The following is an 18,763-nucleotide window of genomic DNA, read 5'->3' as shown; positions in this document are numbered from 1 at the left end:
GGGGGGGGGGGGGGGTCAGGGACTGTCAGCCCACCGCTCCATGCCTGCGCTGCACCTACACGCAGGCATGGGCATCAGGCTAGGGTTGGGCGATATACCGGTATCACGATATACCGTTTATAAACGTGCGTCCGCCCGCCCCTGCACCTTGCATAGCGCTGAGTAACATTACTTCCTCTTGCTCCTGGCTCCTTCTTGCTCCGCCTCCCTTAGTCAGGTCTCCACCCACCATCTGACATCACCGTCATCACCCACCAGTGCCGGCTCTAATGTATATGTGGCGAACTCTGTGTGAGTACTGGTGTCTCTGGAGAGACTTTTCCTGCGGCTGCCTCGCTCGTGTGTGCTCTGATGACAAAATTAGAAACGTATTACCGGTACTTCCCGCAGCGGCCGCCCCCGGCTCTCCCTCCTCCTTGCTCCCATATTCAAATCTCCGCCCACCGGCATCTGATGTCAGAATCGGAGCACACAAGCGAGGCAACCGCGGGAAAGGTATATCGCAAAGTATTACTGCATGTATGGTGGCCTGTGGCCCCCCATACAGTGCAACTAACGTCTCCTTGTGGCCCCCCATACAGTGCAACTAACGTCTCCTTGTGGCCCCCCATACAGTGCAACTAACGTCTCCTTGTGGCCCCCCATACAGTGCAACTAACGTCTCCTTGTGGCCCCCCATACAGTGCAACTAACGTCTCCTTGTGGCCCCCCATACAGTGCAACTAACGTCTCCTTGTGGCCCCCCCATACAGTATAGCGTCTCCTTGTGGCCCCCCCATACAGTATAGCGTCTCCTTGTGGCCCCCCCATACAGTATAGCGTCTCCTTGTGGCCCCCCCATACAGTATAACGTCTCCTTGTGGCCCCCCCATACAGTATAACGTCTCCTTGTGGCCCCCCCATACATTATAACATCTCCTTGTGGCCCCCCCATACAGTATAACGTCTCCTTGTGGCCCCCCCATACAGTATAACGTCTCCTTGTGGCCCCCATACAGTATAACGTCTCCTTGTGGCCCCCCATACAGTATAACGTCTCCTTGTGGCCCCCCATACAGTATAACGTCTCCTTGTGGCCCCCCATACAGTATAACGTCTCCTTGTGGCCCCCTATACAGTATAACGTCTCCTTGTGGCCCCCCATACAGTATAACGTCTCCTTGTGGCCCCCCATACAGTATAACGTCTCCTTGTGGCCCCCCATACAGTATAACGTCTCCTTGTGGCCCCCCATACAGTATAACGTCTCCTTGTGGCCCCCCATACAGTATAACGTCTCCTTGTGGCCCCCCATACAGTATAACGTCTCCTTGTGGTTTTTTTTTCTTTTAAACTGGTATTTATCGCGATATATATCGTTATCGCGATAAAAAAATTTATATCGTTATCGTCTGAATATTTTTGATATCGTCCAACCCTACATCAGGCTCCTTCACTTCCTCCTGCTGCCGCGCCCCATGCTGGCAAGTGCAGGCAGAGGGTAGCATTATTGTTGAGGATGCCAGAGACTACATGGCTGCACCCGTGCCAGCAAGGATAAGAAGGCGCCGGCACGGGTGCAGCCATGTAGTCTCTGGCATCCTCATTCTAACTCTGATTGGAGCTTGCGCTCCGGCTCAGAGTCCTGTATTGTTTGTTAGGCGTGCACGTCTGGCCTCCGTTTGTCACGCAGCATGCGCTCACCCTTTATCTTCCCCAACCTATGGCTGGTCTGCAATGTGCATTTAAAGGCGCCTCCTTCAACTGTATTATTCTGTGTACTGGACTTTGGATTACATTTTACGGACTTTGCCTGATTGCCTCCTGCCCTGACTTCTGCCTTCGTACCCAGATTATGCTTCCGTCTAATCAGCCTCTGGGGCAAGCAATCAGAAGAGCACCCCCAAAACAAATATCGCCGTGTCTAAAAATATCTGAACTATTAAAATATAAAAATAGCAAGCCATCATATAGCTCTGTGGATGGAAATGTAAAGAAAAGTTATGGCTCTCAGAAAATGGCGATGAAAAGAAAAAAATTTGATTTTTTTCAAACGCTTTATTTAAAAAAAGTAGTAAAACAAAATAAGGATGTCGTGTCATTTTTAGTGCTCAGTGAACGCCGTAATATCAAAATCCAAAAATGTTGGCGGAATCGGAATTGTGGATTTCACCCAACAAATAATTTTTTTCATTGAAGGGCACAGGAGTGGCCGGGTCACCAAAGGGCACAGGAGTGGCCGGGTCACCAAAGGGCACAGGAGTGGCCGGGTCACCAAAGGGCACAGGAGTGGCCGTGTCACCAAAGGGCACAGGAGTGGCCGTGTCACCAAAGGGCACAGGAGTGGCCGTGTCACCAAAGGGCACAGGAGTGGCCGTGTCACCAAAAGGCACAGGAGTGGCCGTGTCACCAAAGGGCACAGGAGTGGCCGTGTCACCAAAGGGCACAGGAGTGGCCGTGTCACCAAAGGGCACAGGAGTGGCCGTGTCACCAAAGGGCACAGGAGTGGCCGTGTCACCAAAGGGCACAGGAGTGGCCGTGTCACCAAAGGGCACAGGAGTGGCCGTGTCACCAAAGGGCACAGGAGTGGCCGTGTCACCAAAGGGCACAGGAGTGGCCGTGTCACCAAAGGGCACAGGAGTGGCCGTGTCACCAAAGGGCACAGGAGTGGCCGTGTCACCAAAGGGCACAGGAGTGGCCGTGTCACCAAAGGGCACAGGAGTGGCCGTGTCACCAAAGGGCACAGTGTTCACTAGATGTACAATAGATCCCAAGTGACAACCTTGGCCAAGACAGTCTTTGAAGCTCACTGTCCCTCCTACGACTGAGGTAGGTCTTACTTGTGCTTCCAGACAGCAAAATGAGAGGTGGTTAAGCAGATGCACAAGAAGTAGGCACTTTGGACCTGTGAAAGAGTTTGCCTGAGGACAGTGGTTTGATTTGGGGTGTGTTAATGTGCAGCGAGCCCCTGAGGAGCCAGTGCAGAGGATACGAGCCATAGTGGCCCTGTTGAGATGTTGTGTCCCGGTGTACTCCCTCAGGCCTATGCTCCCTGGGATTTTGTGCTGTGGAAAGGTGTCAAGGAATCAGCCAGACATTGAAAAATAACAAACAGAGTGCAAATAATAATCCGCGGTACATCCAGCAATATAGAGTACACGGTGCAGTCTCTGTCACCAGATGAGGTGTGGTGGCTGGTGAGATGGCAATTCCTGGCATTCAGAAATAGGTTAGCTAACAAAGTCTCTCTCTCCTCATCCCTCTTTACTACGGCTATAAAGCTGGCACCTGTGACTGTAGGTGACCACTATGTAATGCAGGCCTACAGACTTGCCTATCCAGAACTGGGATGATGGGTATCTTGACTTGTTCTCCCTCACCTTGCAGTAGTGTCTGTAAAGCTGTATTTCACGAGCACTCTGCTTTCGTGTATGCCATAGCTTGGATGGATTCTGTGGCCCTTGGACCTTCCGGTCTCTCAGGAGCGGTGTTCCTCAAAGTAGAGCTGGATATCTGGTCCTAATGTCCTAAGGAGCAGGGGCTGATGAATGTGCTCCCTGTCTCCTCACTAGCCTAGCTAGCTCTCCCTCCTGATAGGCGGTCAGACCAGCCCACTCCTATAAAGATATAAGAGAGGGTGGAGTGGTTTAGCTCCATTCCCAATGCCACTTATGAGCCATCTGCTGGTTTAGGGTGCATTCACACGACCGTATAAATGGATCCGCATCTGTTCCACAATTTTGCAGAACAGGTGCGAACCCATTTATTTTAATGGGGCTGCAAAAAATGCGGACAGCACACCGTGTGCTGTCCGCATCCGTTGTTCCGTTCCGCGGCCCTGCAAAAAATATGGAGCATGTCCTATTCTTGTCCGTGGTTGCGGACAAGAATAGGCATTCTCTATATAGAGCCTGCCATGTGCAGTCAGCAAAGTGCAGAACGCATACGCCCAGTATCAGGTATCAGTGTTCAGATTCGCAATTAGCGGACTGCGAAACACTTACAGTCGTGTGAATGCACCCTTAACAGTATATGACATGGGTATCACAGTAGCTTTACAAACCAAACAAATTGCAAAGACCCTGTCTGGGGTATTGCAGATGTGTTAAGTGTTTTCTTCTGATTTGATTGCTATGAGGCAAGTACTCACACAAGTGCTTCAGTCATGCAAGACTGACTGACACTTACCTCTAGTCTACAGCCTTATCATATTGAGGACTGTGGTTTTTCTATGCTTAGAAAGCTAATACATATTACTGGTGTCTTTATAACCATATATTGTTCTTGTGAATAAAGCAGTAATATGAATTAATAAGCATAGAAATCCACTCTTCTCAACATAAGACTACAGTAAGTATTATATATGATATGTACATGCTAGGACCTAGGATTCAGCCCCAACCCCTGGTGCTCCAACTTGCTTGTTTGCATATGAATAAAAATACATCTCTCTTCAACTGTTTAGCATAGAGACAAAACAAAGGTATTGACTTAATCGGCATGATGAACCCTACCAGGCAGTATGCATGGCTCAATAGGGTTGATCATGCTGACATGAGGCTCTATAAGCGTCTTCCTCCTTAGACGCCTTCACAGACATGTATGAACCATGCTATAGACGTCATGAACAGCTTGCATTTTTACAATATGGGGCACTGCTTTATGCTTTTTCTGAAATGTAGTGCATGGACTTCTACACGAGGGCGTGCACTGCTTATACCTGCTGTAGTGCCGCCATTGTAGCTACTTCACCCTGTACATTCCACTCCAATCCCCACATGATAATAATGGCAGCGCTGTAATTTTTCTAAATTCACCCTCGTAGTTCTGACTCACCCGACACCGCCGCCTGTGTGACCCACCAGACACCGCCGCCTGTGTGACTCACCCGACACCCCCGCCTGGGCGACCCACCAGACACCGCCGCCTGTGCGACTCACCCGACACCTCCAGAGTGCTTCTCCCTTCCTTGTAGTCCGGAGTCACTACAACACCACAGATGTATTCTCCATCGTCACTGAACTGCACCCGCGGGATGTGAAGTGCGGCATTTCCTCTCTGGATTTCGCTCTCCTCCCCCATATAGGATCCAGGTCTGAAGGCCTGCGGTCGTCCGGGTATATACCGGAACACTTCAGTCTTATTTCCATTCTGTGATTTGATCCACTGTACATTCATAGTTCTCCCAGGAATAAAGTCTGAAAACTCACAGGGGATTGTCACATTCTCATCTCTCATGGCCGAGATAAGCGGCGCCTTCATCGTGACGATCAGACCATCTGAAGAAATAAGAAGAGAATAGTGTCTTTGGAAACTGAATATTTGATGTCAGCAAACAACACACGAGCGGGGTCTCACATCCCAACCTACCCCCCCCCCCCCCCCCCCCCAGAAGATGGTGGAGGCCGTGAGTAACAGAACAGGAGAGGCTATAATGTATTGGTGGCCCTGAAAAGACTGGGTCTATAATATAGAGGTCAGACGCTGTTCACACCCCTATAAGGATGGAAATCATTGAATCCAGATCACCCCTCAGTTGCCTTTATAGATTTATGTCTAAAGTCAAAGGTAGAAAGCATAGTAAGACGGATCCATAATGAGCAGGGCCCGTGCTATTACTGCCACACCTCCTAAAAGGGTCATATCAGAGGACCCTTCTGCAGAATTATCTATGGCCCCTTCAACTCCAATACCAAATTGGCAATGAGTGAAGTGCTCTTGTCCATCACCACTGCCGATTTACTACATTTCTGGCAAAAAAAACTCATACATTTCATTGTTATATAACATATTTTTCACCCCATAAGACACAACTAGGGTTCAGAGGAAGAAAATATGAAAATAAAATATATATTTCATCAGACCTCAGCGCTGTTGTGCCTTCTTATAGGTAAATACATTGATATCCAATTCATTTTAGTCAAGATGGATGTTCATTGCCTTTAAAGGGATTCTGTCACCAGGATTAACGATATAGCGATATTTCTATGTGCCCATTAGTCTCCGTGCATAAAATGATCCCACTGTTTATGCTCTGTGTGTGTTAGATTCTTATAAAAAAAAAAATCGATCTTATTGATATGTAAATCACCTCTGTCAGGAGCCCAAGGGGTTGTCCCACGATCTCCTGGAGCCCAGCCGCGCCCATCGATCCGGAGCCCAGCACCACCTACCACTTAATTTATTCACTCCACTATCCCTGACGTCAGTTCTTCTTAGTGCCGTAATCTCGCGCAGGCGCAGTGGACACTGTAGACTGCGCCCGTGCGGACTACTGGCACCGGCTTTGACGAGGGAGCCAGCGCATGCGCAGTTGACTCGTCGAAGCCGGTGCCAGTAGTCCACAAGGCCTTGAGTAGGCCAAAGTAAAGTCGCACAAAGGTTCCTGCTCTTTAGTGTTATTCTTCTCATGAAGCCTCCTTGTCTACTTATAAATTTATGACTGGACATAAAGATAAGCTCTATGCAGCTGATGATAATTACCTATACAATTAGGTATTTATTAATGAAGCAAAATATATAATATTCATGTATTCATTTAATGAGCCTTAATCCTTAGCATAAGACAATCAGTAGGACATATATTTTACTTTATATTATATTGTTGTATGTTATGAAGACAAAATGCATCCAGTATATATTTCTCATTAGGAGAATATTCGTCTCTAAAAGAGTGTCTGTAAAGATGTGTGTTTTGTAACAATTAATCACATCTTTGGTATGACAGAGGAGGTACTGATATCTCTGGGAGAAAACAAGGCCCATTCATATCATTATGGTCCATAGATCAACAGTGTGAGAAACATTCAGAGAGACGCCTAGAGGTCTGTCTCTAATTGCTACAAGTGTCAGAATTAATCCCTATAGCTTTGAATTAAAGCTTCTAAGGTCAAATGTATAGAATACGTTATATTCAGACTTACATAAGTTAACCCTTTATACTATGATGCAAATAGCTTACACAGCAGTGCCACCTAGGTATGAGTAGGTGACATTACAACAGTAGCAAAAGTGCATTCTGGGTAAGGTTATGATGTCATATTTCTTATCAATAGTCACGCCCATCCGACAATGATTGGAAAGTTCCAAACTAGGAAGGTGTGTCTAACTGATAAGTTTGTGGTCATAAACCACACAAAGAGAAAGACAAGTTGAGCTCTCTAGAGGGGTCTATCAAGATGAAAGCCATGGTGAGATGCGCTATGAGGGACCACCCAGCTTTCCTGGGAGCAGAAGTGAGATTCCTACTAGGACTTGGTAAGAGACACAGAGAATGATATATCATTTTATTAAGACTAATTAGATAGTGTGGGTGAAATTGTACCATCTAGATTGGCGAATAAATAAATTAATTAATCGATCATCTCCATATTAAGATGCAGTCTTAGGATATTGTGAGACTTCATTCTACCTGCAGAAGAATCAAGACTCATAATTTAGCAAAGCATTAAATGATTGCTTATACACTCACCTAAAGAATTCTTAGTGCCCCCATACTAATACAGTGTTGGACCCCCTTTTGCCTTCAGAACTGCCTTAATTCTACGTGGCATTGATTCCACAAGGTGCTGATAGCATTCTTTAGAAATGTTGGCCCATATTGATAGGATAGCATCTTGCAGTTGATGGAGATTTGAGGGATGCACATCCAGGGCACGAAGCTCCCGTTCCACCACATCCCAAAGATGCTCTATTGGGTTGAGATCTGGTGACTGTGGGGCCATTTTAGTACAGTGAACTCATTGTCATGTTCAAGAAACCAATGTGAGATGATTGGAGCTTTGTGACATGGTGCATTATCCTGCTGGAAGTATCCATCAGAGGATGGATACATGTTCTCATTCTGTTTACCCCAAATTCGGACTCTACCATTTGAATGTCTCAACAGAAATCGAGACTCATCAGACCAGGCAACATTTTTCCAGTCTTCAACAGTCCAATTTTGGTGAGCTCGTGCAAATTGTAGCCTTTTTTTCCTATTTGTAGTGGAGATGAGTGGTGCCCGGTGGGGTCTTCTGCTGTTGTAGCCCATCCGCCTCAAGATTGTGCGTGTTGTGGCTTCACAAATGCTTTGCTGCAGACCTCGGTTGTAACGAGTGGTTATTTCAGTCAACGTTGCTCTTCTATCAGCTTGAATCAGTCGGCCCATTCTCCTCTGACCTCTAGCATCCACAAGGCATTTTCGCCCACAGGACGGCCGCATACTGGATGTTTTTCCCTTTTCACACCATTCTTTGTAAACCCTAGAAATGGTTGTGCGTGAAAATCCCAGTAACCGAGCAGATTGTGAAATACTCAGACCGGCCCGTCTGGCACCAACAACCATGCCACGCTCAAAATGGCTTAAATCACCTTTCTTTCCCATTCTGACATTCAGTTTGGAGTTCAGGAGATTGTCTGGACCAGGAGCACCCCCCTAAATGCATCGAAGCAACTGCCATGTGATTGGTTGGCTAGATGATTGCATCAATGAGAAATAGAACAGGTGTTCCTAATAATTCTTTAGGTGAGTGTATATTGATAATAATATTCTTCGCCAAGCTAAGATCCTAGATCCCTGTTATTTGTCTTAATAGACTTACCAAAGTCATATGTGTGAAAATAGTCCAGGATGGGGCGGAAGGATACAGTTATCTCTTCTAAGTCCTTGAATGGATTTGCCCATTCTGGAAGTCATGTGATGCGTAGTTGGTTAGAGGGGGGGCGGAATGTATTTAGCATTCCATATTGATGTCTAGGATTAGACATGCCCGTCCTGATATCATGAGGTTTCCTCTGAACAGAAGTGATGTATATAACTTATGTTCATACTTTGATATCCTAACCTAATAATAGCTTTGTTATAATGTGACAAGTTATTTCCACTCACATGTATGTAATGCTTTATATTAACACTATATATATATATATTTTATTTTTTATTTTTTTTCATTTGCATGTATCATTGTGTTTACTTATATATGTTTATAACCTTGTAACCAATAAATCTGCATATTTTTATAATACCTGTGTATTATTGTATAATGTATAACTACTAGTTTATCATCATTAACATCATCTCACGTCTAAAGAACTTATTTATCTGAGGAAATAGTCGGACTCCGATGTGAATTGTATCGATTAGGTTGTCTACAACTCACCATGATTTAAAGAATGTATGACAAATTTAATACATTTTATTATTATTTTCATGGTTATTTTATGACTATAATCAATCATTCTTATTTTAATTATTACCGCCCGACAGCTCAGACCCCCAATGTTAATCAGACCCCCAATCAGAGCTCAGATCAGAACTCCAATGTTAATCAGACCTAAACTAAGATCTTACTGTGTTGATCCAGAGGAAAGGAAATCTGTTATGGAATGGATGCCAAACCCATCTTGGAGGCAAAACTCCTTCCCAATGCCAAATCTGGCAATTAGAATAAACCCACGGATCATCAACCCTTATCCAGAATCTAAAAGAATAGTATGTATGATTACTAAACCCGAGCATCCAGCCCATCCTGAACCATCAGAATCTCCTGGCAGATACCTCCATAGTCTCACTGCTCTTACAGTAAAGGGTCCATAGTCTCACCGCTCTTACAGTAGAGTCCATAGTCTCACCGCTCTTACAGTATAGAGTCCATAGTCTCACCGCTCTTACAGTATAGAGTCCATAGTCTCACCGCTCTTACAGTAAAGAGTCCATAGTCTCACCGCTCTTACAGTAAAGAGTCCATAGTCTCACCGCTCTTACAGTAAAGAGTCCATAGTCTCACCGCTCTTACAGTAAAGAGTCCATAGTCTCACCGCTCTTACAGTAAAGAGTCCATAGTCTCACCGCTCTTACAGTAAAGAGTCCATAGTCTCACCGCTCTTACAGTAAAGAGTCCATAGTCTCACCGCTCTTACAGTAAAGAGTCCATAGTCTCACCGCTCTTACAGTAAAGAGTCCATAGTCTCACTGCTCTTACAGTAAAGAGTCCATAGTCTCACCGCTCTTACAGTAAAGAGTCCATAGTCTCACTGCTCTTACAGTAAAGAGTCCATAGTCTCACTGCTCTTACAGTAAAGAGTCCATAGTCTCACTGCTCTTACAGTATAGAGTCCATAGTCTCACTGCTCTTACAGTAGAGTCCATAGTCTCACTGCTCTTACAGTAGAGTCCATAGTCTCACTGCTCTTACAGTAAAGAGTCCATAGTCTCACTGCTCTTACAGTAAAGAGTCCATAGTCTCACTGCTCTTACAGTAGAGTCCATAGTCTCACTGCTCTTACAGTATAGAGTCCATAGTCTCACTGCTCTTACAGTAGAGTCCATAGTCTCACTGCTCTTACAGTAAAGAGTCCATAGTCTCACTGCTCTTACACTAAAGAGTCCATAGTCTCACTGCTCTTACAGTATAGAGTCCATAGTCTCACTGCTCTTACAGTAAAGAGTCCATAGTCTCACTGCTCTTACAGTATAGAGTCCATAGTCTCACTGCTCTTACAGTATAGAGTCCATAGTCTCACTGCTCTTACAGTAAAGAGTCCATAGTCTCACTGCTCTTACAGTAGATAGGGTTGTTGCGGGTATCGAAATATCGATACCCAATTGATACTTTTGTCTCGGTATTGATACGATACCGGGATTTGACATTTATCGATAATAGGCTGCCCTACTGCGCAGCCTAACATCAGAGAACATGGAGCAGCGCGCTCATGTTCCCTCAGCAGCACAGAGGAGAAGGAGTCACTCTCTCCCTCCCCCATGTGCCGCTGCTGCCAATAAGAAGAGAGAGGGGCGAGGAGGGGCAGGCGCACTGCGCCACCAATGATGGCCGTTTTCTTGGGTCAGGACTTTGTTAACTAAGTAGCAGGACATGTAGAGTGATCTCCCTGCAGTTACTATTATCCCTGGGCGCCGCTCCGTTCGCCCACTGTGTCCCTCGTTACCGTCTCCCGCGCTGTATGGTAATTACTACTATCGGAACACCAGGGAGGAGACATCAGCTTCTCTCCCTGGGCGTCTCCTTCTCCCCGGCGGTAGCGCTGTCCAATCGCAGCGCAGAACGTCACAGGGAGAAGGAGACGCCCAGGGAGAGAAGCTGATGTCTCCTCCCTGGTGTTCCGATAGTAGTAATTAGTAGGGGTGCACCGAAATGAAAATTCTGGTCCGAAACCGAAAATTCAGGATGCCCTTGACCGAAACCGAAACCGAAACTGCCTTTTTGCCCAAATACTTTTAAAATACTTTTTTTTTAATGATTTTATTAATAATTCTTTTTCATGAATTTAATAAATCATATTATATAACATAATGGGGGGGATCTGTGGATGACGGACACTGTTATGGGGGGGGATCTGTGGATGACGGACACTGTTATGGGGGGGGGGGGGGATCTGTGGATGACGGACACTGTTATGGGGGGGGGGGGGGATCTGTGGATGACGGACACTGTTATGGGGGGATCTGTGGATGACGGACACTGTTATGGGGGGATCTGTGGATGACGGACACTGTTATGGGGGGATCTGTGGATGACGGACACTGTTATGGGGGGATCTGTGGATGACGGACACTGTTATGGGGGGATCTGTGGATGACGGACACTGTTATGGGGGGGATCTGTGGCTGGCACTGTTACAGGGGGGGGGATCTGTGGCTGGCACTGTTACAGGAGGGGATCTGCGGATGGCACTGTTACAGGAGGGGATCTGCGGATGGCACTGTTATGGGCTGGGTGGATCTGTGGGTGGCACTGTTATATATGTGCCATCCACAGACCCCCCAGCCCATAACAGTGCCATCCACAGACCCCCCCCCAGCCCATAACAGTGCCATCCGCAGACCCCCCCCCCAGCCCATAACAGTGCCATCCGCAGACCCCCCCAGCCCATAACAGTGCCATCCGCAGACCCCCCCAGCCCATAACAGTGACATCCGCAGACCCCCTCCAGCCCATAACTGTGCCATCCACAGACCCCCTCCAGCCCATAACTGTGCCATCCACAGATCGTCCGCCCCTCCCCCCCCACCCGGCGTTGCCGCCAGTATACAAATATAAGATGTTATATTCATTTATTGGTTATTAAACATGCCCCCTCAGTCCAATTACTATCTTACATCCTAATCGCTTCTGTAGAATTCAGGCAGCTCAAGCCGGGCGGCCGGCGCGTCTCTCACTGACGTCACTTGCCTGCGCCGCCTGCTTCATTCAGGCACATGACGAGAGTTACGCTGCCGCCCGCCTGGCCTGCCTGAATTCTACAGAAGCGATTAGGATGTAAGGTAGTAATAGGACTGAGGGGGCATGTTTAATAACCAATAAATGAATATGACATCTTATATTAGTATACCGGAGCGGCGGGGCTATACTACACTGACTGCACCGCCCCGCCGCTATTGCCAGCCCCCAGATCCTCCTCCCAGTCCCTCCCCGAGTCCCCGCTCGCTCCGACATCGCAGCTTGCGATGTAAAACGGCAAGCATTAAAACCCCATATTTTCTGCCGATATGTACCAATATCGGCCGAAATGGATTAGGTCCATTTTCGGCCGATATTTTCGGCCGTCGGAATTTCGGTGCACCCCTAGTAATTAGCGATGGGAATTAACCCCACAAGGACCAAAATGGAGAGATACACACTGTGTCGGGCTGGGGTGCCTAGGGCCCTCCAGTAAAATTAATTCTGGGGGGCCACTGTATAGCTACATGCAGATGTTGTCGGCTCACATTGTGGCAGACAATGATTATCGGGGTCCCTCCTGCGACTTCGAGAGGGCAGGTCCCTGATGCAAGATGACCGTGGCTGACCCGCCTAGCTGGGGCATCTACAATAATTAATTGGGTCATCTGTTACAGAATCTACCCGGTTTGGGATGCTGCAAGTCTACGGTATACATAGTGCAGTCTATTGTGCCACTTCTGCAGGATATGGGGTCTAGGGGTCCACCTTGCTTAGGGGCCCACCTATTCGGAATTCCCAACCACAAGCAGCGGCTGCCAGTACACCCGGACCATACTGAGAAATGGCTCCCAGTCTGGGATGAAGACCGGCAGCGAGGAGGCCTGTGGAAGGTGCAGAGGCGCGGTGTGAACTGTGACAAGAGAAGCTGCCGCGCAGTGAGGAGAGGATTTTATATCTGGAGAGCAATATGTGCGTCATTTATTAAGACCGTCATTTTGTAGCGGCGTTGCTGCCAGAAGATGCGCCTAATTTTTGACACCATTAGGTGCATCTTTAGAAGTCTTGTGTCTGATAAGAAATATACACCAGTCCCCTGATAGCGTCGTTTTTCGGCAACTCCCCCGATATTCCTATGAGTCAAACGCAGCATTAAAATGAGGAGTAAAAGTGTTCATAAATGACCCCCAATGTGTCTTCCAGTGTCCGCATGTTGGCTATGTGGGGGAAGACTGATACGTGGCTTTGGTGGGTGGTGACTGGTCAGTCTGCAGAACCTACAGTGGAGGAGCGGCTCCTTGAATCAAGATGGCGGCAATGCCAGAGAGCCAAGTGACCCCGAGATGTCACACCATACATATGCACCATGCTCAAATCATAACCCACAGATATACACGCCGATCAGCCACAACCCACAAATATACACCCCGATCATCCGTAACCCACAAATATACACCCCGATCATCCGTAACCCACAAATATACACCCCGATCATCCGTAACCCACAAATATACACCCCGATCATCCGTAACCCACAAATATACACCCCGATCATCCGTAACCCACAAATATACACCCCGATCATCCGTAACCCACAAATATACACCCCGATCATCCGTAACCCACAAATATACACCCCGATCATCCGTAACCCACAAATATACACCCCGATCAGCCAAAACCCACAAATATACACCCCGATCAGCCACAACCCACAAATATACACCCCGATCAGCCACAACCCACAAATATACATGTGACAGGGCTTGGTGTCCCTGGTATGATGAGCTGTTAGTTCCACCTCAGCCGTGTTAGCCGCAACCCCCCCTCCCCCCCCTTGTGGATGGCACTGTCATGGGCTGGGGGGATCTGTAGATGGCACTGTCATGGGCTGGGGGGATCTGTGGATGGCACTGTCATGGGCTGGGAGGATCTGTGGATGGCACTGTCATGGGCTGGGGGGGGATCTGTGGATGGCACTGTCATGGGCTGGGGGGGGATCTGTGGATGGCACTGTCATGGGCTGGGGGGGGATCTGTGGATGGCACATATATAACAGTGCCAGCCACAGATCCCCCCCCCCCCCTGTAACAGTGCCAGCCACAGATCCCCCCCCCTGTAACAGTGCCAGCCACAGATCCCCCCCCCCCTGTAACAGTGCCAGCCACAGATCCCCCCCCCTGTAACAGTGCCAGCCACAGATCCCCCCCCCTGTAACAGTGCCAGCCACAGATCCCCCCCCTGTAACAGTGCCAGCCACAGATCCCCCCCCTGTAACAGTGCCAGCCACAGACCCCCCCCCCTGTAACAGTGCCAGCCACAGATCCCCCCCCCCCCTGTAACAGTGCCAGCCACAGATCCCCCCCCCCGTAACAGTGCCAGCCACAGATCCCCCCCCCCTGTAACAGTGCCAGCCTCAGATACCCCCTGTAACAGTGCCAGCCACAGATCCCCCCACGTAACAGTGTCCGTCATCCACAGATCCCCCCGTAACAGTGTCAGTCATCCACAGATCCCCCCGTAACAGTGTCAGACATCCACAGATCCCCCCGTAACAGTGTCAGACATCCACAGATCCCCCCGTAACAGTGTCAGACATCCACAGATCCCCCCGTAACAGTGTCAGACATCCACAGATCCCCCCGTAACAGTGTCAGACATCCACAGATCCCCCCGTAACAGTGTCAGACATCCACAGATCCCCCCGTAACAGTGTCAGACATCCACAGATCCCCCCGTAACAGTGTCAGACATCCACAGATCCCCCCGTAACAGTGTCAGACATCCACAGATCCCCCCGTAACAGTGTCAGTCATCCACAGATCCCCCCGTAACAGTGTCAGTCATCCACAGATCCCCCCATAACAGTGTCAGTCATCCACAGATCCCCCCATAACAGTGTCAGTCATCCACAGATCCCCCCATAACAGTGTCAGTCATCCACAGATTCCCCCCATAACAGTGTCAGTCATCCACAGATCCCCCCCATAACAGTGTCAGTCATCCACAGATCCCCCCCATAACAGTGTCAGTCATCCACAGATCCCCCCCATAACAGTGTCAGTCATCCACAGATCCCCAGTAATAGTGCCATCCACAGATCCCCCCCATAACAGTGTCAGTCATCCACAGATCCCCAGTAATAGTGCCATCCACAGACCACCATTAGTTCCAAACCCACCAAACACACAGCACACCTTTTGGTTAAAAAAAATTTTTTTCTTATTTTCCTCCCCAAAAACCTAGGTGCGTCTTATGGGCCGGTGCGTCTTATAGGGCGAAAAACACTGTAATTACAGAGATATTACGGATATTTGGAATTACGCCAGGGGGGGGCTAGCCCCCCCACATGCAATTTTCAGGTAAAATTTCATTCAGGCTAATAGGCCTTCGTTAGATCCGGTAAGATCAAGTGGTTTCAACGTTAGATCTCATATAATTACAGAGATATTTCACATGAAAACACAGATATTAGATAGTATTAAATAGGGGGGCTAGCCTAACGAGGCTGAAGTTGGTTTCTTATTCGGCAGTTTCTTATACATTACTATGACAAATAAACCTTTTTTCCTCTTATTCCTCTGCAGTAAATCTGTTTTTTTCTACATAAATGTTAAATATTATTTGTGAACAATCAGATTAATAAAAATAAAAAAAAAATCGACATTATTGGTGTTTTTACTGAAAAAAACGATAGTGAAAAATGGATGAAAAAAATATGCATTTTGAATAAGTAACTGAGGAATATAAGGGGTTAAACGCCGTTGGGCCACTAATCAAAGGGTTAAAATATAAAGAGTAAGGACCCCTCCATAACACCCAACTGTATCCAGCCTGGCCCAAACTGTGGATTGGCAGGAAAACAGGTGCCAACCTTGCCAACTATATACATTTTCAGTATTTTGAATAAGTAACTGGTGATTTTAAGGGGTTAAACGCTGTTGGGCCACTAATCTAAGGGTGGAAATATACAGAGTAAGGACCCCTCCATAATACCCAACTGTACCCAGCCTGGCCCAAACTGTGGATTGGCATTAAAATAGGTGCCAACTATGTACATTTTCAGCATTTTGAATAAGTAACTGAGGAATTTAAGGGATTAAACGCTGTTGGGCCACTAATCTAAGGGTGGAAATATACAGAGTAAGGACCCCTCTATAATACCCAACTGTATCCAGCCTGGCCCAAACTGTGGATTGGCAGGAAAACAGGTGCCAACCATATAAATTTTCAGTATTTTGAATAAGTAACTGGTGATTTTAAGGGGTTAAACGCTGTTGGGCCACTGATCTAAGGGTAGAAATATACAGAGTAAGGACCCCTCCATAATACCCAACTGTACCCAGCCTGGCCCAAACTGTGGATTGGCATTAAAATAGGTGCCAACTATATACATTTTCAGTATTTTGAATAAGTAACTGGTGATTTTAAGGGGTTAAACGCTGTTGGGCCACTAATCTAAGGGAGGAAATATACAGAGTAAGGACCCCTCCATAATACCCAACTGTACCCAGCCTGGCCCAAACTGTGGATTGGCATTAAAATAGGTGCCAACTATATACATTTTCAGCATTTTGAATAAGTAACTGAGGAATTTAAGGGATTAAACGCTGTTGGGCCACTAATCTAAGGGTGGAAATATAAAGAGTAAGGACCCCTCCATAATACCCAACTGTATCCAGCCTGGCCCAAACTGTTTTCTTGCCAATCCACAGTTTGGGCCAGGCTGGATAACAGTTGGGTATTATAGAGGGGTCCTTACTCTTAATTTTTCTACCCTTAGATTAGTGGCCCAACGGCGTTTAACCCCTTAAATTCCTCAGTTACTTATTCAAAATGCTGAAAATGTATATAGTTGGCAAGGTTGGCACCTATTTTAATGCCAATCCACAGTTTGGGCCAGGCTGGATACAGTTGGGTGTTATGGAGGGGTCCTTACTCTTTATATTTCCACCCTTAGATTAGTGGCCCAACAGCGTTTAACCCCTTAAATTCCTCCATTACTTATTCAAAATGTAGAAAATGTATATTAGCAAGGTTGGCACCTGTTTTCCTGCCAATCCACAGTTTGGGCCAGGCTGGGTACAGTTGGGTATTATGGAGGGGTCCTTACTCTTTAAATTTCCACCCTTAGATCAGTGGCCCAACAGGGGGGGGGGCTAATATCTGTGTTTGACACGGCTGAGGTGGAACTAACAGCTCATCATAGCAGGGACACCAAGCCCTGATTAGGCGGGTGAATTATCAGAGCAGGAGGCCGAGGGTGATGGCTGCCGTGTGTACTGGTCGGGGAGACGAGCTGAGGCCAGACCCGGAGATATCCCGCTAATATTACCACAGACAAGAGCACTTACCGCTGCCATACACAACATACAGCCTGGCAGAGCGGAGCTCCCTGCCCGCCGCAGGACTAGGAATCCCCCTGCAAACGGACACTTACCTGACATTACTCCTACCCCGAGACCTACCTGCAGTCAGCACTATAATCAGTAGTGAGAGGAAGGTTGTGAGCTCCGCCATGTTCTCCTCAGCCTTGAACCTGAGGCCAGAAGCCTCCACCCTGATCTGTAATGGCGGCGGCGGCTCCGGAGTCCGGACTCGCTCTGTACTTTCACTTTCACCTTCACCACAGAAGAAGGAAACTCAAGACTGACATCTACTGGTATATACTGACACTACACCCTGTACACTGACACTACACCCTGTACACTGACACTACACCCTGTATACTGACACTACACCCTGTACACTGACACTACACCCTGTACACTGACACTACACCCTGTACACTGACACTACACACTGTACACTGACACTACACACTGTACACTGACACTACACCCTGTACACTGACACTACACCCTGTACACTGACACTACACCCTGTACACTGACACTACACCCTGTACACTGACACTACACACTGTATACTGACACTACACCCTGTACACTGACACTACACCCTGTACACTGACACTACACCCTGTACACTGACACTACACACTGTATACTGACACTACACCCTGTACACTGACACTACACCCTGTACACTGACACTACACCCTGTACACTGACACTACACCCTGTATACTGACACTACACCCTATACACTGACACTACACCCTGTACACTGACACTACACCCTGTACACTGACACTACACCCTGTACACTGACACTACACCCTGTACACTGACACTACACCCTGTACACTGACACTACACCCTGTACACTGACACTACACCCTGTACACTGACACTACACAATGTATACAGACACTACACCCTGTATACTGACACACTACACACTGTATACTGACACTGTACACTGACACTACACCCTGTATACTGACACTACACACTGACACTACACCCTGTATACTGACACTACACAATGTATACTGACACTACACCCTGTATACTGACACTACACCCTATATACTGACACACTATATACTGACACTACACAATGTATACTGACACTACACCCTGTATACAGACACTACACACTGTATACTGACACTACACCCTGTACACTGACACTACACAATGTATACTGACACTACACCCTGTACACTGACACTACACCCTGTACACTGACACTACACCCTGTACACTGACACTACACCC

At 47.4% G+C, this 18,763-nt stretch overlaps 1 protein-coding gene across 2 annotated transcripts in view; it reads right to left on the bottom strand.

Annotated features, from left to right (window-relative positions):
* Positions 1-17,743, bottom strand: part of LOC120980494 — a 61,200-nt gene extending 43,457 nt beyond the window's left edge. For both annotated transcript variants that reach the window (XM_040409629.1, XM_040409630.1), the window contains exons 1-2: positions 17,606-17,743; positions 4,920-5,258 (exon numbers count right to left, since the gene is read on the bottom strand). In XM_040409629.1, coding sequence (XP_040265563.1) covers positions 4,920-5,258; positions 17,606-17,657 — 391 coding nt within the window. In that variant the 5' untranslated portion in view covers positions 17,658-17,743. The remainder of the gene's footprint in view (positions 1-4,919; positions 5,259-17,605) is intronic.
* Between the last annotated feature and the right edge of the window lie 1,020 nt (positions 17,744-18,763).

The sequence above is a fragment of the Bufo bufo genome, chromosome 10 (assembly GCF_905171765.1).
Source record: "Bufo bufo chromosome 10, aBufBuf1.1, whole genome shotgun sequence".
Classification (NCBI taxonomy): domain Eukaryota; kingdom Metazoa; phylum Chordata; class Amphibia; order Anura; family Bufonidae; genus Bufo; species Bufo bufo.
The sequence above is the reverse complement of the archived record's forward strand: the minus strand, read 5'-3'. Positions and strand labels throughout refer to the sequence as shown.